This window comes from Ammospiza nelsoni, chromosome 16 (assembly GCF_027579445.1).
Source record: "Ammospiza nelsoni isolate bAmmNel1 chromosome 16, bAmmNel1.pri, whole genome shotgun sequence".
In the NCBI taxonomy this organism is placed as follows: domain Eukaryota; kingdom Metazoa; phylum Chordata; class Aves; order Passeriformes; family Passerellidae; genus Ammospiza; species Ammospiza nelsoni.
In genome coordinates this window covers 789,080-815,396 of record NC_080648.1, presented here as the reverse complement: position 1 = coordinate 815,396, position 26,317 = coordinate 789,080, and the positions used below count along the sequence as shown (strand labels likewise).

At 38.3% G+C, this 26,317-nt stretch overlaps 1 protein-coding gene across 1 annotated transcript; it reads left to right on the top strand.

Moving 5' to 3' along the window:
• Window positions 1–1,038: 1,038 nt before the first annotated feature.
• On the top strand, window positions 1,039–11,324 carry KCNMB1 (potassium calcium-activated channel subfamily M regulatory beta subunit 1). Its single transcript, XM_059483534.1, has 4 exons — window positions 1,039–1,177; window positions 6,726–6,891; window positions 8,301–8,496; window positions 9,986–11,324. Exons 2-4 carry the CDS (start codon window positions 6,755–6,757, stop codon window positions 10,253–10,255), a joined length of 603 nt encoding a protein of 200 aa, XP_059339517.1. The 5' UTR covers window positions 1,039–1,177; window positions 6,726–6,754; the 3' UTR covers window positions 10,256–11,324.
• Window positions 11,325–26,317: the final 14,993 nt, after the last annotated feature.

Sequence of the window (26,317 nt, the reverse complement as noted above, 5' to 3'; positions counted from 1 at the left end):
GGTAAAAACTCCACTCAACCAGATCCTCTTTTATCCAGAAATAACTTTTATTCATAAGACTCTTTTTCCAAACTTCAAATGCAATTTTAAAATTTTCTCTACATTACTTCGCAAGTATTATGAAACTACTATGATCATAAGTATTTCCAATCTAGATGACAGTAGCAAACTTACTTTTACTAAGCTGTAAATGTCTACCAGTTATCTAAATCCAGGTTAGCTTTGTGTGCTCTCTTCTGCATCTGTAATAGTACAGAAGGGTCCTACTGAAGGAGATTAATCAGTTATCTTTAGACAGCATGAACATTCTGAGCTTGTCAACTTCAAATCTTTTATCAAAGCAAGTTTAGAAGAACAGCTTTAACAGCTAATTATGAGATACCTAAAGCAAGGAGGGAGGGGCAAATACTCTACCCTTGCTTATGTTCTCTCCTAATGATTCTACTGGATTAACTCATTTAAATTCCTTTAGACTCCCAATAAAAGAGTTTAAAAAAAAAAAAAAAAAAAAAGTTCTCTTTCCTGAAGCTCTGTGCTAGGAGTTATCTGTTTATATGTCCCAGAAATAGGCTTGGCTTTTTGGCTAGAGGAACATGCTAGACACTAATGCACCTATGGTATGATGGATGTTCTTATCCACAAGGCTCTGATGTACAGTCAGAATTGTAGCACCTGTTGCATCCAAACTCACTGAAAATAGAGGCAATAAAGCATTCCCACACAGCTGGTAAGGGCTCAGGTTATTAAGAAAGAATACCACTGGTCATCAATACAGTTAAATTTCATAAATCTTACTCAAAACATCTGTCAGATTTCTAAACTAAAAGGCTTGTACAAATGGAGTGGGTCCATAGTTTAAGACAAATCCACCAGAATGCATGGTAAAGGAGCTCTAGTGTATGAGAAAGCTCAGTCTCAGTATTCTGACTTCCTGGTTTCCAGCAATTAATTTCCAAAAGGACAGTGCTCTTTCATACCTTACCATTTATGGTTACAAAAGGCTTTGTAATAGGGGAATTAAGTTAGGACTTCAGCCACTGCAAAGCAAACCCAGCAACGTACAGGAAAGGAAAAAAATTAATAAAAAATCCCTTTCAGCTCTGAGCTCCACTACTATCCCAAGTCTGTCATGTAACAGACTTTTTTCATCAGAGAAAGCAGCATTTCATCAAAAATTGTAAGTTTATTTCTAAACAACTCTTTTTACTTGAGAGCATATGATAGCTTTGTGTTTTGAAAAGTACAGTGGGGGAAGCAAAAAAACTACTTTTGGGTAAGTAAAAGGTTTTTTATATCTGCATCAGTATGGAAGACAGGGTAGATAACTTTTCTGTAGCATGCAGACTGAGTTCTCTCTTTTGTAACTGGATGCAATCTGATATTTCTTCACAACTGTTAGCAAAGGTAACAATAATATTTTCATAAATTGGGAGCCTGTAGCTCAAATAAGACCATAGTTCTTGTTCATTTTAATGGTAAATGCACTTCTGCTTTTAGAAGTCTCATGGCTTTGGGTTTTCAGCATTACTTTAGAGGATGTGCTTACCTACCCCTAAGTTAGAGAGGAGCAAGGCACATGAACTCTTGAAGGCTTCCCAAAAATCTAGTCTTAATCTGATTCCTTCTGTGCAGCCCTCTACAGCACAGAATCAAAGGAAAAAGTACCCCAGAAATATTTCAGAACAGCTGAACTAAGCAAGTAACTTCTTTTTTCCCCCCATTTTTTCTTTTTCTAAGACCCACCATGTTTAAAAGCTAATAGAATTAGTCTTAAACAACTGCATATGTTTTTAGACAATTAAAAATCTAACTTCTTTAATTCACTCTAGTGGCACCTCTGGTAAACAGTTCAGTAATAAAGCAAAATTATACAGCATGTTTCAAAAAATAAACAGTTGTATTATGTTACACAGTCAAAATATTGCTGCTTTAGGTTTCCAACACAACTACATGAGAAATTTTTCTGTGCACTTTTCCATCGAGGCTCAGCATCACCTCATTCTGTAACATAAAGTATTTGTGGTTGCAGACACACAGAAAGCTTATTATTTAATGAAAAAACTGGTGTTCCCTGTCTGCAGCACTTCCCTAGCACCAGCAAAAAATGCCTGTAACTGCTAGAGACTGGGGAAAGAGAAAGAAAGTGCTAACAGAATACATTTTTGACTACAGCCTGTTGCAAGTGGTAGGGCAGCAGATGAGAAAATGATGAGCATAGGATTGAAACAGAAAGGAAGAATCTAAGCAGTGTTGAAGTACCTATGGAAAACAGATAAGCAAGTGCAAATGATCCAACTAACTCTTCCTAGAGAGAGTTCTAAGTATGTAAATATACTTAAAAAATAAGTGCTGTTCCAGTAACATAACCAGTAGAGAGCTCATATTTATAAATCTAAAACTTTTACCTACTGGTTCTCACAAAAAGCATTCGACCAATAAACTATCACCAAGTACTGTGCTCCTCTTACAAATCCAGCAAAGCTGGCAATTTTTATTTTGTCTATAAAAGGTGTTTTGAGAATAAAACATGGCTTAAGTTGGCATTTGACAGGGAAAACAAATGGCTGTTTTGCATGCAGAAGCAATAGAGGCCAACAGGTATACAGACCTGCTTAAAAAGTCTTCATCACTTTAGAATGTAGATGACTTGCATCTCTCTTCTTGGTATGATGCTATTTTAGAACATAATGTTAATCTGAAAGCAATACATAAATATTGACTGAAGGTTCACCATAATGTGGGATGAATCGGCTCAAAGAAAAGCCAAATAAAAGAACGACAACACTATCTCACTGTTAGTATTTATTCCCAACTTAAATTCAATAGAGGACTTAGCAGCGTTTCTTCTGCAAGTGAGGTAAATTAATCAGTGCAAATTAAGAGCACTGGAATAGCTTGAGAGAGAAGTCCCATCTGAGGTCACACCACTGGAAACTCCTTGAAAGTTGAGAGAGTAGGAGAAGGTAGAGACTTCCTGCCAAGTATCAAATATCTCTCTAATTAAAATAGGGGACTATTCAAAACCTGAGCGGATGGCATCCCTAAGATTATCACTAGCAGCTGTGACTGCAATTATTATACATTGAAAATGCACAGGTAATGTACTGTATAATTTAACTGGATTGAAGAAGATTAGGCAGAGGGAACATTATCAAAACATTCGCAGTTTATACATTCCTAATAGATATGGAACCACCATATAAAATCTGCAGTACAAAAATACATTTACATTTTTTCTTGAAGGCTGGACTAAGCCTTGCTTTGTACACTTCAACATCTTCCAGTTCAATTTTACTCAGACTTCCTGGGCCAATCAAGTCTTCTGCAGTGTTTAATTTTAAAAGATTTAATAGTTTTGTCAGAAGAAACACTAAACCAGCTATTTCAATGCTCCTTCTAATATACATAGACAGAGCAAGGAGACAGAAGATACTTTTAATCAGAAAAAAATTAACCTTTAAAACAATGAAGAAATTCCAAGTAAATATGGTTTTCTATGTGTATGCAACTTTGCAGTCCTGTGTTTCCTCTCAAATTCTTCTGTACATGCATGAAATAGTGTTACAGGGTTTTTTGGTCCTCTATATTTGAAAGCAAAAAAAAATGCACCAGAAAATGTGTATTTCAGTTTTAGGGACCACATTTACAGCTAATTTGCTACAGCAACACAACAATGATGTAAGCATCCTTGTTTTACGTTGCCTAAAGACCTAGCTGGTTATTTTTATGTCTATAGAAGCCCTTAGGGTGATATTTTTAGATGAATCTTTCTTTTTAACATTCCCTGCAAAATTTACATGTCTTCGTTCTCTTTGGGGTGAAGCAGTTATCTGAACTGGGGGAGCACAAGCAAACAGCATCACTGAGCAGCCCTTGCAGAGAGCCAGGGTCAGGCAGTCTGTCTGGTGTGAGGATGGGGAACAACACTGCATTTAACCTCTGGGCCACTTAAAAAACATTTCCTATTAACACATACAAGTTCCTTTTGTGTCTTAAAGAGATGGTCTGCTAGTTTTAGATTATTAGGAGGATGAGTTTAGTGGTGCATCCACTGCATGTGTGGCTGGCATTCAAGCAGACTTTTGAAGCAATTAGATTTCTTATTAATCCCTTGGTTAATAGTCCTACAGTTCTTGTTTTCCATGTAACAAGGGGGTTGATTAATCCACTGTTTCTCAGTGTAAATGGGACAGATCGTAAATATTCTGGTTCATCAAAATTTGATTTGTTAACAGCTCTAGGACACTAGAAGTTTTCCACAAGTCACAGTGGCAGTACCAGCCTTTCATTTTTTCAATTTCTCACAGAAAATAAAGATTAATCATTGTTACTGTATGTTAGTTTCTTATTAACTACACAGATTTTCACTCATGTATCATTATCTCCCCATGATGCTATAAGGACCTGCTACTCCAGTACCATTTGGTCTTTGGGCCTGTGCTCCAGGCCTGATAATATTCCTTTATTTCACTTCCCTCTCTGCCCAAGCTGCACATTATGTAGTGGAGAGCCAGTTTAATAACAATTGGTATTAAGGTACTGTGTTGCACAGTATTCTGATATTTTAAGTACTTTGGAATTCTTTAAGTTTTTTTATTCCCATTTTCCAAACTAAAAGAAATGACAGAGGGTTTCAAGGAACAGTCGGTGACACTGTGCAAGCTTCCTTGCTGCACACACCTCTCCACATAGTTACATGTGAATATGCAGGTGCAGCATAAGTGTGCTGGGAGCATTTGTTACATATTCTACCTATAGCCCCACTGACCAAGCAAAACAGAGTACAACCTTTCTTAAGGGCATTAGCTCACCTTCTGTATTAAATGCAAATGGCAGTAAACAAGGAAAGTTAATCTATGGCAATTTTCAAATTGAGATGCTTCTTACAGTGCCAGTGAATTATATGTGATCATCAGAAAAACAGTTCCTCTCAAAATGCTGTATGTAAAATTCACATTGGATGTGGATGTTTTATTTAAAGTGGACTTAAATATGAAAGTGGACAAAATTTAGTATTCTAAAAATAATACATTTAGTTTCTAGGGACACCTAAAAACAGCCTTCCACTTTGATATCAAATACTACCAACTTCAAAATATATTCTTAAAATCTGCAACTAACCACAAGTTCTGCTAAATGACCAAAGGTGTTTTACTGACCACAGACATCTATATTTTTATTGCTAAGAGAACTAACATTCAGGTGTTATAACAGTCTAAAAACAGCAGGATGTTAATTTTCAAATACCTTTTTCCTTCGATCATTAAACAGTCAAAGTGAGGCACTTTTACAAGGGAAAACCAGAAACAGCAGGAAAGGAAAGAACATTCAGAATATATTTCCATTCATTCCTTTAAGAGCTGATGCTCATAGCTTTGAGGGCTATCTCATCTTTCACCAAATTCAGCATAGTCCCCTACTTGCAGTCACACTGCAGCTCTGCCAGCCTGCAGCAGCTGGAAAACAACTGCTCACAGATAACCTGAAGAGGCTATTTGCCAACTTTGGTTTGTGCTTATCTTACACTTTATATAAATCTAAGTCTGAACATAGGAGGATTTAGGGAGGAGGTATGCCATCCTAAAGGCCAGCTAGTAAGGACATACACTGAAAAGTTGCACACACCTGAAACTAAAATCCTGAAAAAGCACTGCCTAAAGCTGTGCACCACTGCCTTGTGCAGAACAGAAAGGAAATCCAATTTGGCATTAATGCCTTTTTTTTCCCTCCTTTTTCCTCTGCTTTCTTCTCTTATCTCCAAAAAGCCCACTCAAATCTTTCCAGTCTTTTCATTTCCATAAAAACAGCTTTTGCCATATTTTCATGAAAAAACAAAACCCTATATACAAGCAATCACAGCTGACAGTGCAGCAGATACTGGAGACTGGTTGAACTTGCAGTGAAAGTTCTGGACTATTTCTACAGAAACCTGTATGCCACTCATAATGATTCAATGGCATATGGAGTCATGGCAATAATTTTCAGATTCTCTTCAACAAAACATTATGGATCATTTATTGTGGATCATTTAAAAGGCTTTTTGTGAAAGGAGTGGAGGGGCTAATGCCAGTCAGTTTTGAGCTCAGGTTCAGAATGCTCTGACCAAGAGTTAGTTCCCCAGTTACACCAACACTGCTCAGACAGGAGTTTTGGAGCACCTCTGAATTGACAAGGCCAAGCAAACATGCAGAAGTCAGAAATCTCAAATGTTAAATTTTTAATTTCAGTTTTTTTGAAATAAGACAACACCATTTCAAACTACTCCAGAAGAAAAGGCATAATGTAAAAAGGTTTCTACTCTGGGAAGGTTTTCCCTTCATGCAGCCTTTACCAATATACAGCAAAACAACTCTAACTTCAGAGAAGCAGCGACATAAAACAGACTGAATTAATTCTGAGGACAATTGGAATGTTAACAGAATTCTCCCCAGAAGTTACCAGATTTTTCTACCTAGTCTCTTGGCTTTCACACACAGACACACACACACACACACACACACACACACACACACACTTCTTAAGGTACTACACGATAAATTTAAAAAGTAAAAGAAGAGTCTAATGAGAACAAAAAACACAGCAAGTTTGGTTGGATTTTTTTTAGTTCTAGTTTTTGCAAAAATGGGGCTGTTCTGCCACCAATTATATTTCAGAAATTTGTTACATAAGTACAATAACTGTCATATTTTCCCTTTCTTTTCTGTATTTTATTTTACACCAAAAAGAGGCTGTTCAAGTTTCACAACTCTAAATCATGCTGGGAAAGAAGTTGGTGACTGCACAAAAGCGAGGGGAGACAAGAGCCCTCTGCCTGGGACTGGGAATGGTTGCATGCTCCATGATGATGTACTTTTTTATTGGGATCACCATTGTGCCATTTTACACTAAGAGGTAATAAGAGTCATTTGTTTATGAAACAAAGCTATTCTTTTTCCTGTTAGCATCATATACAGTAATTAAAACAGTGATAAAGTATACATAAGTACATTGTACAATAGACAAAGTGCTCTCAGAGAGCTCATAAGAATTTAAAACAGAAGAGGAAAAAAGTGTGGCAAGAATTCATCAGGCACAGTGAGAATAAAAAAGAGGAAATTATTCTCCTCATGGCTAAACAAAACAGACTAAATCAAAACATTTGCTGTAGAATCAAAAAGCCAACCATGCTTATCAAAGCTTGACAATGAAAAGCCAAGTCTTACATAAATAGAAACAGTTAAAAAAAGCTCTTTTATGGGCAGGAGAGAGTCTTGTTTAATAGAACTTGATCAACAGAAGTCATGGTAAAATTGTTCACTCAACAATCTCTATCTTACTTCCAAATTAACCATCATAAGAAACGAGCACCTTCAACAACCCAGGCAGCCACACCAAATATTACAGAACATAATGAACACTGAAGGAGTTATGAATGCCCACCCTCTTATTTAATTTTGTGAGTTCTGCCTACACACACAAAATCAATTTGCAAAATATCAAAGTAACAAGGAGTGCATCTCACATGTTCATGTTTCAAGATTATGACAGAGAAAGCAAGGACAGCAGCCTCATTCTTCTTGCTAGAGCACCTTTAATCTCAAAACTATTTGAAATACATTCTCTTTAAAATAGAGTTATTCACATATTTATTTTTCTGCCTCCAGATTACATTACAAAAGATGGATACATGTATCAAGAGTAGTTTCATAAGAACTGGAGTGAGACTCAACTTTCTTTGACACCAAAGTGTACTTCTGTGAGCAAAATGTAATGTGTTAACAATAACAGAAAAGTAGGTCTTGAGAAAAACAGATAAGCAACAGTAAAAATTAACTTTTCCCCAAAAAAATCCTGCTACTTATTTATGCAAGAGGCCCATGTAATAAAGAAAAAGAGAAGTGGGGAAAACAGATCTGAGTTCTGAGGCTTATTGAAAGAAATCAGTAAAAATATTTCTGAGATATGAAGTGCACTGCATTCCAGGTATTTACTACCAAATTTTAAAATCCATAGCAATATTTTTTTCTTGAATAATATGAAGCTGGTTACAGATAGGGAGGTCAGAATCAAACTGAAAACCAAAGAATGCATTAAAAAATCAGCAAAACCAGCAAAAACAACAAAAATGTTTTCCTGAACTTGCTATGGCAGCCCTTCTCCAGGTGCAGCCACTGATTCAGGATGGGCACAGTTCATTACAGCAGGAAGAAGCAGCTATGAACTCCAGCCAAGTCAGCACACACAGATGTATTTTCACATGCCACTTGCAACAGATGCCTCTGATAAGCTTAAAAGGAATACCTTTTGTTTTGTTTTTGTAGTGTTTGGACAACAGAAACTGTGTGCAAGGTACTCAAAGCCAACATCAAGGACAAAGTTTTCTGCCCAAACAGCAAAGGCTCAGAGGATGAGGAAATCTTTCCTTATCCCTGTCTACAGGTGTGGGTTAATCTGACAGCCTCAGGACAGGAGGTTATGCTCTACCAGACTGAAGATACACTGGAAAGAAATCCTAAGGTACTCGCAGATTGCAAACTCCTTCTTTGCTACTATCTACCACCTTTGAGGAGAGGGGCTGATAGTTTTTAAACCAAGCATCTCAGTAACAGTAGGAGTCACTCATCTTTTACATGTTAACAATGTCTTAAACGAAGGCAATTAAAAAACATTACAGAAACTAGAGTTTTTATTTTTTTTAAATATTAAGTTAATACATTTAAAGGAACTACACCAACATGAAAATACAACACCTATGAACATTTTAATATATGTAAGTCTCCCAGTTGAAGACCCATTGTAACAAACGGTTTATAAGGTGTGGCTTGCTCAGTTGCTTGTTGAATTAGCAAGAGAGACCTCAAGTTTAGAACCATCCAATGTAAGAGCACAAATTCCAATTTTACTTGTTTTTTAGGTGTATATTATTAAACAGGGAATAAAGAAGGAGAAAATTGCAACATGATGCACATTTTAGACAGGAAATGAGAAACAAATCAGTGAAAATTCAGACTCTTGGATGCCTGAGACTGAAGTACTTTTAAAATTTAGAACAAACATGTTCAGATTAAAAATGCAGAGCATTTATATAGATTAGCGCTTCCCACTGTGCAAACCTAATAGCATAAAACGCTTCAGCTGAAGAGAATTTTTCTAGCTAATGCCTGTCTTTATAATGATTGCCTCAGGGAAAGCTACAGGCAATAAAGAAGCAAACAGAAACTACCTACCATAGATGGAAACAAGAGCCTTGTTCACTGCAAAGGGAGGCAACTTCTTGATGTCCTATCTACTTGCACTAATGAAAGTAAAATTTTCAGGTCAGGAACCACCCCTGCTTTTGTCTTGGCCAGGTCCCAGTTTAGTACATTCAAGCATTATTATACACACAAAATAATACTGCAGAAAAAAAATTTTATGAACAACAACAACAAAAAGCAACAAAAAATTTACTGCTTCAAAGTCTATTTCCAATGAAAACTAAATAACTCTGAATTATTACTACAAGTCAAAATAGTTTTGTTTAACAAAGACAAGGAGGGAGCCCCCAACAGCCATGCTTGCATTTTTCGACTACTTACAACCAGAGGTGTGCAGTGAAACAACTTCATTCTTGTGCACACAGACAAAGCAGTGCAAAATTCTGCACAATGAACACTTTCCCACTGTGACAGTGTCTAGAAGCTCTGTTAGGAACTGGAGTTTGGCACTGTAATAAGGAAGTGACAGTGTCAAAGACTGCAGGGGTTTTTTGAGCATGTATGTTATTGGTTTCCAACAATGTAACCCCAATCTGTAAATCTGCAGACTGGGGTCATTGACATGCTGATGGAAAGAGGGAAGAGTGGCATGGCAAATGGACATAATGAAACCAAGACAATCTCCAGGGATGCCAAATCACAGAAGATTTTGTCAGTACTAGCATGATTTTTTTCCCTCAATCTGACTTAACTAAAAACTTTTTATTGGAGTATTTGTTATAGTGAATCACCTTGATTTCTTATTTCAGTGCTCATATGTCCCAGACAAGTTGGAGAACTCTAAAGAAGTTAAAGCACGAATAGAAACAATTGCAAGCAATTTCAAAAAATACCAGACTTTCCCGTGTTACTATGACCCAGGAGGAACACAGACCAACGTCATTTTAAGCAGACTTTATCCTGCAAAAGGTCTCCTCTTTGCTTTCCTCTGGCCTACACTCATGTTTACTGGTGGATGTCTGATTATTGTTCTGGTAAAAATTAGTCAGTATGTTTCTGTTCTTTCTGCTTGGCAGTAAAAAATACATATCTAGCATAGATTGTTAGGATTGTTGGAACATATTAAGACACATTTGTTCTGCCTGTTGTATTGGCAATTTATGACTCTTAATTTAACAGGTGTCAATTCAAGGGCAGGCATTCAAAAACATTGAACAGCAACCTCTATAGATGGCAATCCATTACACAAGGACAAAATGTAAAACTGATTCCCAGGAATGCCTGAAAAAACCTCATAAACACACAAACTTAGTTACTCTCTATTGTTTTCCTGGGCTTTAGGAGGTACAGCTGCTTTACAAAGCTACAATTAACATTTACTACTAAACTCTTCTTCCACGTTTTAGATGGGGTGCTAATCTTCTGTCTGGTTGAAATCAGTTGGTGCCACATCCGTATACATCATCACTGGCAGACACACCCTTTATATCCTACACCAATACAGTATGTTCTCATGGTGTACTCATCTGTTGAGAAAAGTAGCTTTGTTATGGTGCAAAAAGGTGTAATTTTGATTATGGATCTCTCTGCCTTTGGGGAAGGGAAGGGAGAAAGCCCCTCAAAACAAAAATACACATACACAGACTTTACAAAATTAGCACTGTAATTATCTGACACCAATTGTATATAAAGAAATATATGCATAAATTACAGGGTATGGTAAGGAAGCCTATACTAAAAGTATGTTTTTCTATTTACCTCAAATCTTAGCCTTGCCTTATTTGAGACAAGTGTGCCACTCAAGGAAGGCTACCTGGGTGCCATTTGCATAGATTATAAAACTGATACAGAAAGGAAGTTATGATATATAGAATGTAGTGTCCTGGTTCTGGACAAGATAGGTTTAATTTCTGCAAGAGCCAGGAGGGGGCATGGCCAGGACCCAGAGGTTATTCTATAGTACCTCACCTCATTTTTTGGGAAATGGCTGCCTGCCAGCTCAGTTAGCATGGCGGGGGAATGGTCGGGTATTGTCAGGGGTGAGAACTCGGGTGTAAACTGTTTCTTGTACACTCTTTTATTAGTATTGTTGCTGTTACTGTTGGTTGTCTTTTTATTGCTGTTTCCAGTAAATTGTTCTTATCTCAACCCATGATCTTTGCCTTTTGTGCCTCTAGTTCTGCTCTCCAAATCATCAAAGTGGGGAAAAGGAGAGGGGAGCAAACAAGCAACTCGTGGTTTGCAGTGTTTCCAATTGAGGAATATCATTCTTAAACCACAACAAGTAAAACACATGTGTGATATCATAATAAATACAGCAAGCCAAAGTAACCACAGAAATTTACATGCCTAGCACCAAGATATTTTACAAAAAGATACATTTGTTTCCAGAGCCAAGACTTCTAGGAATGCTCTGATGCACGGAGAGACTTTCTCTGATCTCTGAAAAGAACTGTTTCTCTCAGCCAAATTTCAAATTGCCATTGGACACAGGTGGAACATGAGATACTTCCTGCATACTGTATTTGACTGTCGTCTGGGACAAAACTGGTACAAGCTTTTTCATCATACAGTTGAATCGGTAAGAGCTATCATTCACAGGGAAGTTTCAGGGCTTAGATACATATTTAATTATATTACAGTTTAATTATTCTCATTAATGTGGTACAATTCTGTATTATTTATTGTAAGAAAGGCCGACATATTAACTCAGTACATGAATTCTCCAACATTACTAACAAAACAATGTCAGAGTTTGCTTTTCACTATGATCAGGAAATGAAAGGAAGTGACTGCTAAAATTCTTTTTAAAAGCTAACTCCCAAAAATTAATGTAGGAAAAAATCCACAAGGAGGAAAGTATATCCTCACACAATACTTTTGTGACATGCATCAGAAGTTGTGTGTATTTACAAGTCAAATCTCTCTCATTCCAGGAAAGTGAAAGTTCATCTGGCACAGGTACAGATGGTTTGGGTGACCAAGTTGGATGGGAGGGGAAAGAGAACCTGCTTTTTTAGTTCATAAAAAGCTGAGGCAGAAGTGTGGTAAGCAGTTTTAAAAAGAGTCTCCAAATTGTGAAGTAGAACTTACCCATGACTGCACTCAGTCCAGCAAATTTGTAACCCATCACTTTCCTCCCCATCCAGCTCAGCAGAGATAGATGAAGGTTGGATGTTGCTGGCAGACCCTGTGGCTCCACTCATTCAGCAGTCAGTGACCTGGGTTTGAAGAGCAGAAATTTGTGATCTTGCTGAGCTCAGAACTCAGCATGAAGCATGAAGCCCTGGAGTAACTGCTCTCAAATCTGCCCTTGGCTTCCCAAGGCTACCCCCTACAGCCTTGTAGGGGGTAATGTGAGAGACAACTGCTCCCTTTGAAAATTTAAAGGGGTTTATTAAATGAAATAAACAGGGCCAGGAGACTTCTTCTCCTTTTTAATGCCTTTATTAAAAGTGATCAGCTCAGGACTGGGCAGCTTGACGGGTCTGCAGCGTCCATCGTCTCTCCCACGGTGACTTAGAGGAGGAGGACAAGCACAGCTTTGTCCACCAAGGGCAGGGCTGGTGGAATCCAGTCCCCCTGGGAGCCTTTAGGGCATGTTGTCCCCGTCAGATGGTGCCCCTCCTCCTCTGTCGGCCTGGTCTCACCGCCGGGGTCAACTCCCTCGGTCAGGGCGAGAGGCTCCGAAGGTGTTCTGCATCTCTGCAGGCTCAGCACTCGGCTCCTCACGTCCAGACATCACTCCAGTCTCTCAACTCTTAGGTGGCTCATTGTTTTTGGGGTTTCTCCGTGGGTTTGGAGTCGGGGGTCCCACAAAGCATTCTGGTCTTGGGAGTCACTTTGCATACCCCTCCCCCCCCCCACCCTCTCAGGTGTCTTCACTATTCTGGGAAAGGTACAACTTAGCCTCGGGAAGGTCCCCACCCGTTACAGTCTCAGGAGAAGGGCCATTACCTCGCCCCAGCCAGGGCTTTTACTAATACAAAAACAGCCATTAACGACAACGACCCGTGATTACAATAACAAAACACACAGAACTTGAGCAGGGCCAGTGATATGGCTGCCTCTTTATAACTTTTTCTCATAAAAAAAAATTAACCGAATTTTTGTTCATAACATTAAACCTTAACAAAAATACAACAAAGGACTACATAAGGAATAAGCTGCAGTGCTGGGAACTGCCTCTCATGCACACCACGTGGCTAGTTCATCTTCAAGATGGATGCTCAATCTTTTATACCCCTGGGGGTTGTATCAGCTAACCCTGGCCCCTTCAAAGTCTGTCAGTCAGCTCTTTGCTATTTATTGGTGGAAATGGCTTTTTTTAAACTTGATTGGAGGTCAGGTGTTGCTATGCTGTACCCCCTAAGCACCAAGCTTTTCCATTCCCAATTGTCCCATGCAAGGGACACGTGCACGCCTTCTTTTTACCTGTCTTAGACAACCCAGCCTGTCTGATAGCAACAATACAGGGGGGGGGAAGGGAACTATGGGGAGAACAGAGGACATTTAAACTACAATAACATAAGTATACATCACTTGAAGCTTTTCTTAATATCCACACAATAGTTATCTTTTAATTATGAGAGCAAATCATCTCATTATCCATCAATAAAACTAATTATACTTATCCCTCTTAGTAGCAGATGAAAATTTATTCAGAGTGCAATCTGAATAACAGACCTCCAGACTTAACTCCACCAAAAATAAAGCAAGTTAATTCTAACATACGAATGGTTATTTCCTTTCAACTCACACCCATAGCAAGTACCTAAAGAAAAATCTTCCACAAATTCTTTCCTCTAGCAAAGTAAAATCTCCTATTTGGACAAGAAATATTCCATGTTGTATTGCAGTAAACTTTTTATTTAGTTGTTGGTTTTGCACTGGGTGTTTGATAATCCGCACAGATCACATGGTCTTCCCCCCCCCAAGCCCCGGTGGTAATGGTTTGTCCCAGGTTTACTCCTCCCCTCGCCCCTTCCTCACTTGTATCCCATTGGCTGTGGCCCGTTCCCCCGCCCCCCTTCCCTGAGCTTCAATGTCCCGGGAGGGGAGCACGTCCCCCTCGCCCCCCAGCTCTCTTTTCCTGGGACGTCGCCTGAATCCCGAGGTGAGTCCTACGTAGGAGTAGAAACAGGACTTTGGTCCCGAGAGGAGAGCGCCTCTGTCTCTCGCTTTTGTCCTTGTGAAGGCTGCTAGGGGCTGGGGTCCAGAGCTAGTCGGATCGGACTCGAACGGCCCCAGGAGAAAACCAGCCATTTACAATTCCAAGTAAAAACAGCTGTGCAGAGAGAAAATCACACACAAATCGGGAAACTCCATTTTTTCTGGATTCTTGCCAAACACAGCTTCTTTTTTTGTCCAAAATAAATGGGATGTTAATGTGAAAAGCCAAATATTCTATTGCAGAAAACAAAATGTATAGACACCACAAAAGACTGTTCTTGTTTTTAAATAATGCTTTGCTTATGTGGAGAGTGCTGGTTATTTTCTACATCTTTGAAGTCTTTAAGTCAGATATTCTTTTTTCCTTCACATTTTCACTTAACTTCAAAACCAAGTGTTTTCCCAGTGCATGATGTTGATGAATTACTTTTTTGAGCCACTCCATTTTTCTGTTCTTTTTTATCTACAAAATTTGTAATTCCCTAGACTGAAGTTTTAATAACACACTCTATGCTTCTTACAAGCACACAAGAGGCAATATAGCCTTTGGAGGTTTCTGTTTCATTGGGGTTTTTTTATAATATTGGATTATACCATAAAGTCTACAATAAATTTGATTTATAATGCTCTTTCTCTGAGATTCAGCAAAACACCTTCTATGAGAACAGCTTCCATACAAGCAGTGACCACTGCAGTTGCATAATTCACATTCTCAGAGGCAGAGTAGATGATCAAAGTATATATTAAGCATTAAAACTCCTGCCAGCAGAAAGGAAGCAGCAGCACAAGCAGCTGGAGATTAAATTCATCCTTGAAATCTGTTTGATTATACATTATTTTTACTGGCATTGATGCTGAGACCACAGGAATAGTGCTTGAGCTGACTGGAAATTGTAAGGAACACAGGAAGAATGTGGATAGATTTTTATACCCTGATGATCAACTGGTTTCAGAAAAGCACAAATCTGTTTGGTCTTTTTAATAGATAAAGCATCAGTTGCTTTTCCAAGGCATTTAAATATGCACTAGTTTATTTAAATATATAACATATATAACTACAACTAGAGAAAAATTGCAAATAGACGATTACACTGAACTGGTGAGGCTGACTTGAGAGCAGGATTTAAGGCAATGGAATCCATAAACTACAGGGATAATATCACACTGTTAGTCTCATAAATGAGGCTTAATATAAGAGGATAAAAAACCAGATGCTTCACCAGTAGATAGCAATACAAATAAATGGAGAGTGTTAGCAACATACTTGAATTACAGACTGTTGAAAAGGCCAAACTGTTATACATGCTCCAAAATTACGATTATCAAGTTTGCTTAAAGATATTAGAAAATCCTAAATAGAGTGTAGTGAGGAACAGCTAAAACGCATTTTATGTCAGAAAATATACAACATCTGACATGACAAAACTGTTTTACTGGTGGGCTTTTTCCCCCAAACATTCTCTCACAACACTGTGCCCAAGAGCTGCTTTCCAAAGCATCAAGGTATTTTGCCTGGACTAAAAAGCACATGAACTCTACTGAGGTTCTGAAAATCTTCAATAGAAATACAAGAATGACAGCCCTTACCATGAAGGTCATGTAACACCCTTACCTATGTACTCCAGTCTCATAAATGTGCTCTTTCATGAATGAAAAAAGTACTGCATAAATCTGTGAAAAATAAGGAGTCTGAAATGCAAATAAGAGCTAAAACAGCTTTAAAAAAAACAGCAAAACCCACAAATTAAACAAAAAAATAAACCCAGAATCCTACTCTTGATGTTTGTCGGTGAGCAGTTTGAGAATGGACAGTTAAGGAGAGTTTAAAGCAAGTTGTGTTTTTATGGTGGTTGTTGATTTGTTGCTTTTTCAAGAAAAAGAAGAGGGAACCTTTCAGGCAGGGTCAGTCATAAAATATGTATCTTTTCTCACATAATAGACATCTTAATAGGCCATAGAATATGAGGCCATCCTACTATTCTGTTTCTATCCACAGGCTGTGAAATAATTCAGCAGGCCTCAGGATGGCTGGCACAGCCACAGCCTGCCCCTTGAGCAAGCTACAGCTGGTGGCAGGCTACAGGCTAGGTATGCTACACAGAAGAAGACTCCAGATGCAGTTTTCACTATGAAAACATTGGTTTGTCAGCATGGGACACCTAATAAATGAAGCTCCCATGTCCCCAGCCACCTAAAAAGAAAAAAAACCAATTAATAAATGAGGAACTCCTGTAGTCTCACATCTCCTTAAAAAAGTTGAGTGAATGGAACATTACAAGAAGTCTGATGCCCAGATGGTTCTTCACTGGAAAGCAGGATTTTTTTTTTTAACAGTAATGAATAAAAACCTGCAGTAGCTCTTTTGGAACAAGATTAGCAACATGTGTGTTCCATCACTTTATATTCTGAAAGTTAACACTCTTTATGTCCACGGTTGCACAGAATTTGTCTACATGGAAATGCAGCAAATCATCCATTCAGTGACATTTAAAGTCTCTTAGATGGTGTTAAGAAGAAGTATTTTATGTGGCTTTAAAATATCAAGACTTTACAGGGAAGCAATATAAAAAAAAGAATTAAATTTAAAGACTTAGTGAAAATGCTTCATGACCTCAAATCACACCAGTGTACAGCAATATACTTAAGCCTATTAAGAATAAAAAAAATCAATGATAAGAAGTTAATTAAAAAGAAGAATCAACAACTACCATGTCATTCTATTTTTCCCCATCTTTTCAACTCAACCCAGTTCTATGTCAAAACCAGACACTGACATCTGATTGCAGTAGTCAAAGAGATGAGATCAAAAATTAAGAATTTACCTGACTATGAAAAATGATGGTACAAATTCTAAAAATTAACATAGGCTTTTTTCAGCATTCAAGAGCTCAGAGACTAAAAGACAATTAATTCCGTGAGACCATTACCATGTGTCTCACCACATCTGAGAGAAACAATTCTGTAGAGAAGACCGACAGCATTTATCAGTCAATGTCTGCTTTGTATTTTCTAGTAGCTGAAGAGCAAACCAGACTTGGTGCCCATCTAGGCAGCTGTGACAGCACAAGAGTGCTTTCCAAGTTCTACTCAGGGGAACCAATCATAACACTTTCAAGAGGCAAATTTTCCTCAGAGTAACAGCTCAAAATAAGAGCAATACATTTCTTTTGATGGAAGCAACACAGTTTAGGTAGTATTACAATATCACAGAAACAAACAAAAAATAAGAAAAAACCAAAAAAAAAAAAAAAAAAGGAATAAGAAAACAAAACAAATCACTTCCACAAACTCAAACAAACACATGAAACCCCCTAAAACCAAAACCACCACAAACTAAAACCATAAAACCATGAGGCACCTTGCCAGATGCTCCACACAACCCCTGACAAGCTGGGGACCAGCAAAGGTTAGGAAAAATATAGAAAAATATCAGAGTAAAATTATCACTAGTAAACTATCAGATTAAAGCACTTTTAATAGTTGTAAGAGCTCAGACATCACCAAGAGAAAGAAAAGCAACCCCTAACCTTTCTAAATGAACAGCACTTAATTTTTGTATGGTAGTGAACATTTATTCTATAAAGTTGTACAGAGCTGTCATGATCCTAATTCCAATTTCAGTCAATTTACCTCAGCAACTGTAAAAAAAACTTGAGTTCCCCCAGCTACAAGCACCTAACCAGAGCAATACAGCACAGACTTAAGCTGGTAGTAGACCTGGGTAGCATAACTAAATAAAATTTTAATGGCCTTTTAACAGCTATTTCATTTACATTATTTCAATTATTTCCTTACTTTGATTAAAAAATGTCAGATACTTTGATTTCAAAACAAACTTAATAAAGCAGCACCACATCTTCTGTTCTCAATATTCCTACTCTGGAAGTTCTGCTAATGAAAGCACAGATGGGATTCTTTTGTTTGGTTTGTTGTGGGTTTTTTCACATCTGATTATTGACTAAACAAAGCTGACTAGCTGGGGAGGGGTCTGATGTTGTTTAGGTGGACAGGGAATGGTGTAAAGGAAGTAATTTCAAAGTTGACTCATCTCTCTAATATTTGGGTGTTTTCCCCTAATTATTCTATTAACTATCTGTTCAGGGATGTAAAGTTGGGTGGCCTAGAAATTTGATTTTTCCCACACCATTTTACAAATACAGTAATCTTTGCTGCTCTCTCCCTATGGCAATTGTGTGAAGCAACAGCTCACATAAACTGGTTTTTGAAGACTAAAGGAAGAATTAGGCTTGAGCCACTCAGAATGCATGGGCCTCGGCTGTTGTCTTTATTTACAGTGTATTTTCATTATCTTTTATTGTCATCTCTTAAATCCCCCTGCCAGTTGAAAGAGTTCTTTTTGCACCTGGTCCTTTCTGCTCTTACCCTAACATGTTTCCACTATTTCATTTGTATTGGTCTCATAGAGTGGTTATCTTACCATAAAAGGACGATCACTCCTACAGACAGCAGCCAGCTTTCTTAGTATTATCTTCCCAGACAATTACATATCAGCTTCTCAATCCTGCCTGTTTTTCAAAGGCCATTATTCCCATCCTGTTACTGCTCTTATTTCTTTCATGTAAGACACTGAGCCTTGTAATTTACAAATACCTTCACCTAACAGCGACCCTCTCTCAGTCCCCCCTAAAATCACGCAGTTGTGGAAAAAGATGATAAAATTTCGTTTATTGGTAAATTCTTTAACTTTACCTGCATTTAGTATTACCTCTTGTACTGTAATATCAAGCTCACTGCCTGACTGATATAAGAATGAAGAGCAATTTATTACCTTTGAAATGTTTATGATCAGTAAAAATATGGACATTTGAGGAAAACAACCAAAATATTTTGATATTTTAAGAAATATCAAAATAAGGCACGTATTTCAAAGTGATTAAAGGGATTTGCATATACTGCACTCTGTCAAAATGAAATTTAAAAGCTAAACAACAAAACTTGATGTTTAGCAATCTTTTCTGTTTCAGAATGAAAAATAAAAACAGCTTCTTGAACTGATGGTGCAGCACTACTCTGCTGACTGGTCGAGAGTCTCAAGATCCAGCAAATATGCAGCTAAGACTGAAACTTGTGACCCTCTTACTTGTAAATGTAGTACTAAATTGAGTATTTAGTGTTTGATGACTGTCAGCAATCCTTCACTGTGATAACATATTTTTACAGATTACAACTTGCACACATCCACCTGCGAAGCCTCTCTGTACGTCTCATTATGCAACTGCAAATAATATGAAAACAGATTATCTTTGGCAGAAGTTACAAGTGGGCTATATGATACATTTTGTTTAAGTAATATTAACTTGCTTTCCAGTTCCATTAAAACTATGGATGTGGTTGAGGGTATAAGCAGAACTAACGCTGAGTTTTCAGCAGAGATGAAAGAGCATAGCCTCTATTTTAGTACTTCTTGTTAATAATGAAAACAGTGAAATTTTTTCTTTTCTGTTTATATGCAGCTTTGGCAGAAACAAACAGGAATCTTGCCTTTCCTGGACAGGTGGGAGCAGAGTTATCTTATTTTCTTCTTGCTGTTCCAATTAATCTCTTCTGCAGAATTTGATTTTGCACTAATTTCTTGTTCTCTGTATTTTCTCACTTCAGTGACTTCCCTACTGCACAATTCATTTCAGAAAGGCATTCAGGCTGTAAGTTGCAAGGGAAAATACCTACAATGCCATTCAACTGCATGCAAAAAGAACAGGTGAAAAAAAGGTATATGTAAAAGAAAACTGCAATGACAGAAGTTTGCATTTCACATGACTACTCTTTGGGGTACTAGTAGAAATTTACAGTTTATTTACAGTAGAAATTAACAGTTATATATTACATCCAATCTACTCCAGATTATACTGCCTCTCTGATCTTTTATTCTTCATTAAGAAAATACTCAGTGAAATAACAGTCAACAAGTCTAACTGGAAAAAAATATTAGCCAATTCAAATGGAAATTAGAAAAACCCTATTTCATTGAATTGATGGAAGAAAGAATAGCTTACATGTTTATAGCTTTTAACCACATCTCAGTACTTTAAGAAGACCTACCTCACTTCAATTCACTTTTGGATATAGCACTAGTGAGTCGCCAGTGAAACCCTCTACTAAAAACTTACTTTTAGGAAGAATAGTCAACCGTGTACATCAGAAATATGCCACGCAGCCTCCTGCCATGTGACTAGCATTATTTCACCTTGTAACTTGCATCACTTCCCTTGTTCTCCTTCCGAAGAGAAAATCAACAACTGCGGTACCTGTTCCATATATGATAAGGCTAATCAACCAATAAAAAGGCACTTTTCACTGAATCCAACCTTAATGCCTGTCATTAATCGTAATTTCTCTTTCTACATTATATTATCATATTCCACTTCCATTTCTAATCTTTTTTTACATTACTACAGTTCCAATTGTAACAAGGTATTTCTGTAGTTTTAGTGTAAGACATCCTCTGATAGGCATTTATAAAAAATAAATTTGAACAAAATACTATGCAATACCATAAAGTATTGGCAAAGATCCAATATGGAACATTTTAAAACCCCCACACTCCAACTTTACTTTTCCAAGCAAAAACTTGATATGAATTATGGCTGGGAAGAAAAGTTACAATAAACCTCACCACCCAAAATACAAGCCACAATTTTCTATTTTTACATCCCTTAAAACTCTTAGATATACTGCATCCTACTGGTCCTCTGCTCGAGAAATCAGAGCTACTCTGAACAAGCTACCATTTTAACATTCCCTACCTTGTATTTCTTAAACACTGTCACACGACTATTGCTCAATTATATGGTGCCCTTGAGATCTTGGCCTTAGAGGCAACTACCAAATCCTGTGAGACCAGTCAATGAATTATCATACCCATTTTGAAAAAGCTCCTTTGTTTTCTGAGTAACATTGTATATTTATCTTTCAGGCCTATGACATTGCAAATAATTAAGTTTCTAATAAATTTCTAGCAGCCATATACAGCTGTATGCTTGCATAGACATTAGTTTAGAGGCAGAGGTTTGTAGAGAGTTTTAAAAGGGAGACCAGAGCATTACCACTTCCTCTCACTCTCAGTTCTGAAAATTCATCTTGCTCTCGATGAGCATGCACATATATTCAGATCCCTTAAGTAGCACAGCCTTTGCAGAAGAAATAGTTTTAGTTACAGTTTATTTTTCATAGGCATGCAAAAGAGTAACATGCCAAAACAGAGGTATACTTTTCTTAGTGGCTCAAAGGCTGATCATTATGGAGAAAATGTAACTAGATAAGCTGGAATTTTTAAAGAACAAAACAAAAATTAGGGTCACATGACACAGAAGTCCCCATCAAGCAGTGAAACTGAAGGGTTTCATGGGATAAAGTTAGGATCAGGTACTGAATGGTGAGCTGCAGTAGTTCCAGACTCTTCTCTAAGTGAACAGTTATTCTGCCCCTCAGAGCAACAGCTCCCCTCTAACAGCACTGTATGTATAGAAACTCTCACCTTTCACAGCCATTTGGTAAATACTGATAAGTTCTAACTCCAATCTATAAAGGCACATTATTAGGGGTTCTGTAACTACTTTACTTATTAAAGAACATTTAAGACACTCAGAAAAGCACAATAAAGAGAGAACTGATGCATCAGCTCCTTCTGAATTAGAGCTTCCCTCAACTTGAAGGCAGTAGTCCTAATTTAAGGGGTGAAGAGGGGCCATCTTGCCACAGGATGATCAGAGTATCTTTTTATATGTCACACAGGTGCAGGAAATCTGGCATGACTTGCGCAGTTGTAATGAACCTTCCTGAGTCCTTAGGGCATCTAGCAACATTTACCCTACCCTTGCATTTTCAGAGGCTAGTGTCATGCAGTGCTAGTATGCTCCAAAGGCACAAGAGGAGATAGAGCCTGAGTATGACTAAGGAGGACCATGTGCTTTCCTTACCATCTCACATAACATCTTAGAAGACTAGCTGTGATTTAAATTCACAAAGCATCAAAACAGAACACACAGCTGTAAAACACTCAGAATACTTTCTTTCATGCTGGGAGAGGCTTGTGGGAGAACAAGATGTTTGAAGACTTTATCACTGCAGTGGAACAGATAATTAGGCAATTAAAACTATGAAAAGTAGAAAAATCACTGGTTCCAGATGAATTGCACTGTGGAACAGAATTGGGAGAAGCAAAAAATCAGAAATTAGTGCCTTTCACAAGCATCTTTAGAGCACAACCATAAGAGTGAAAGTTCTGGAACAAAGGTAAAAGGGTAGTTAATTTGCAGAAACTTATCTGGTTTTGCAAAGGAATATTTTGAAGGAGTTGATTCCTAAAATAATCTTGATTTTCTTTTGTTAATAATTAGAATGCATTAATAGAAATCCAAGAGGTGTCATTCCAGCTTCATTTTTGGTAACCCAACAAGGCCCTTTCCTCCTAGGTTTTTAATGGTATTAGCAGTATCTTCACATATACAGGCTTCTTGTTTAATCATTCTGCTCAATAGGAAACCCTCTACAACTCAGTCTTCCCATCCCTACTTGCTTTCAGGCCACGGAGAATGTACCACCATTGCACACACGAGAGTAAAGTGAAAGAACACCTTAACTTCCCACAAAATCTTCACAAAGGCAACTTTGGAGTAGGTGTTCTGCTCACCTACTGTCTATCACATGTAGTAACATTTCCAGAAGCCGATCTTCTCTGGAGGCACTGAACACCCATCCCAGCCAAGGAGAATAAGGGAGTTAACCTGCTCATGCCAGCTTTAATGGAGCATGCTTCTCCAGGCATGCTTTCTTCAGTGTATACATCTCACTATGCAAAGCTCTTGGTGGAGGAGACCTTCTTTTGCATAGATGCAAAAATCTCTGCCCTGGTACTAAGACTTTTCAATAAGAACATACTAAAAAAGAAGCTGGCAAAATCTACTAGTCTACCTTGCTAGTCCCTAATTTGCTAGCTTTGCTAGTACCAACTATGAAATTCTTGGCTTACAGCCTCATAGACTTGTTGCAGATGTAAATAAGGACATACCAACCAGACCAGAGGCTGCACAGTGGTATCAGATGTGATACACTTCCCTTACTGCCAACTGCATGGAGAGGCCACAGTCTGTAGTGGTTTAGGTTTGCCAATTTGAAATTTCCTGGCCAATGCACCAATTAATGTGGTGGGTTTAGCACTGGCCAAACGTTAATGCACCCACTAGAATATACTTACTCATTTCCTGCTGTGAGATAGGATTAGGAGGAAGGCAAAGCAGGCTCAAAACTTTAAAAGAATATAAAGAAAGCTTTAATAACAGTAACTAAAAGAAAGAATAATAAGAATCAGAATATAACCTTTAAAACACTTCTCCCCCTACAACCTTTTCTCACTCACAATGTACAGAAACAACTCAATCAGTTTATCACTTTTAGAATAGCCTTCTGCAGTTCACTTAGGGAGAGGAGTCCATCTAGTAAATTTATGGAGACTTCTCCACAAGAAAACAGTTCTCTTATGGCTTTCAGTTTCCATGAATAGCAGCCATCTGGAACATCTACAATCATAAAGTCCCTCCCATTTTTACAGCCTTTCCCACGGCTGTGTTTATGGCCCATGTCAACTTATGGGGTACTATTTTAAAGATGAGCTGTTCAAAAGCAAAGGTTCTCTTTATCTATCTTTGAAAGCATCTTCATCTCTGGGAACAGTGGTCTTCTTTTCTCCCAGGAGGCACAGGGTCTTCATCACTCTTCTCTCTTTCTCTGTTCAAGCTTCTTATGGGATCACAGCTACTTCAACATTTGCTTACATTAGCATGGAGGCCTTTGCAAGATATATACAATTTGAACATTTTCATCTCCCCGTACCTTCATGTATTAGAGGGGAAGAGAGTCTGATGTATCAATTACAGTCTTCTCCAAAGCTTTACAAGAGAATTTCAGCCCCAAGATTACGGCATCTCCTCATCCCTCCCATCTGGGACTTGACTTCACTGACCTCGGTGTTTTCATGTAGTCCCTTTACATGACTGCACTTATCCTTTTCTCTCACTCGAGGGAAAACTGAAGCAGTGAAAGAGTTAATATTTCGCCCGGGGCCTGCAGATGGTCACCTGACCCCGGCCAGGCTCAGTAGCTTGCAGCCAGAGCTGCGGCTGGGCTGGCGGGGGGGGGGGGGGGGGGGGGGGGGGGGGGGGAAAAGAAGTGGGCAGGATCTTAACAGACAGGCCAGAACTCAGCAGCATCAGGCCGCAGTGGGGGGGCAATGGCTTCTCCTTCCCCTCTGTCCTGTGGTTGCGAGTGAATCTCAGTGGTGGTAGAATCCTGGCTGAGCCAGACTGGCCCAGGGCTGCTGCAGCGTAGCCGGGGCCTAGCGGACCCTGGCCTGGGCTAGCCGCAGGTCAGGGCCTAGCAGTAGGATGTTAGCAGCTGCAGCCACAGCCGGCCCAGCCCCACGGTCTCCCTTCCCCGTGCCCAGCAGCCAATGGGGCCCAGCCCCGCGGCAGAACCCTCCCAGCCCGGCCGAGAGAGGGGGGCTGGCCTTGTTACCTGTTCTCAGGCCAGAAAAGAAAGAGAGAATTCTCAGGATATTTTGGTTTTAACATGGTGTTCACAGAGGCGTATCGGCTTTCTCAGCAGTTCAACAGATTGTCAGTTCTCAAAGCTAATTACTGATTGGGTTTTTGTCAGAGGAAACTTCTAGAAGTTTCTAAGATAAACTTCTCTTAGAACATCACTTCTGTGATGCAAAACCAGCACACCTCCTCACACGCTGCAAAAGGAAGAACTTCATAGCTGCAATCAATTTCATTTTATTATTGTAAATAACCATTGCTATTGTTAAAACAAGTAGAAGCCATAGAGCACAGCTAAGGATTACATGCCAATTGAACTGTGGAGTATCTCCAACTGCAATAAGCCCACAAAATGGTTCAAGTATAAGAAGAGAGTGGACCTTGTGCCTAGTAAAGGATTTTCCTTGTAAAAAGTATTTAGAGGAAAAGTAAATTCTCACATTAAACAATATGAAAGAAATGAGGCAGGAGTGGGGTGAAAAACACAGCTGATAATACTTGAATTTGCAAAAGCATGTATATGGTGTAAGTTTAAGAAACCAGTAATAGTGATTTACAACAGTTTCTATTTCTTGGCTTTACATGCAGAAGTTTTACTAAAAGAAATACTAAGCAATAAGCTCCGGGGTGAACATACAAACAAACATAAACACTTCTAAAAAAATTCAACAATTCTGAGCATTATTTTTTCTAATAACTTTCTAGTTATGATTCTTTTAGGTAACTTTATGGAAACACTAATTATAGCAGGTCTTTGATGTCTGTGCAACAAACTAATTCATGTAGTTTCTTCCTTCCTGAATCAGGTTCTCTCAGCTTAAAACACAAGCTGAATGGGAAAAAAAAGGATGATTTTCAGAGTTTAAAATTCTTTGAAATTAGACAGACACTCTTATCTCATCCAAACAGCTTGAAGTGAGACATTGGCATGGGTAAAAGTGTGCAACACCATTGCATTGGCTGCGATGACCACAATAGTGCAATGCTGGCGCATTTCAGAAGGCAGCAGGGGGCAGGAGAAACAGGTCTTGGACGTTTTATACTTTAATGTATAGCTCTTCATACAGTGCTATTCTGTTGTCAGACTAAAATTTTCATCTATCCCATTGCCAGAGCAAAGGCAACTGTGGCAGTCTCATTTTATTCTTGTATTTATTGTGTCAAGAAACACAAGGGCTGCTTGAAAGCACTGCATTAGATGAAGCACTCTAGATATATGTGTGGAGAAACATGATCAGAATACAAGTGTCCTCTTGCCTTCAGTGGAGATCAAGCAGATGGCACAAAACTTAGCATTGATCACTTGTGGCTATAATACATGCATCCTGTATACCACTATCTCTTGAAAAAAACACAAATAAAGTACACCAAATTCACCATACTGATATGCCATAGAAAACAAGATTTTGCAGA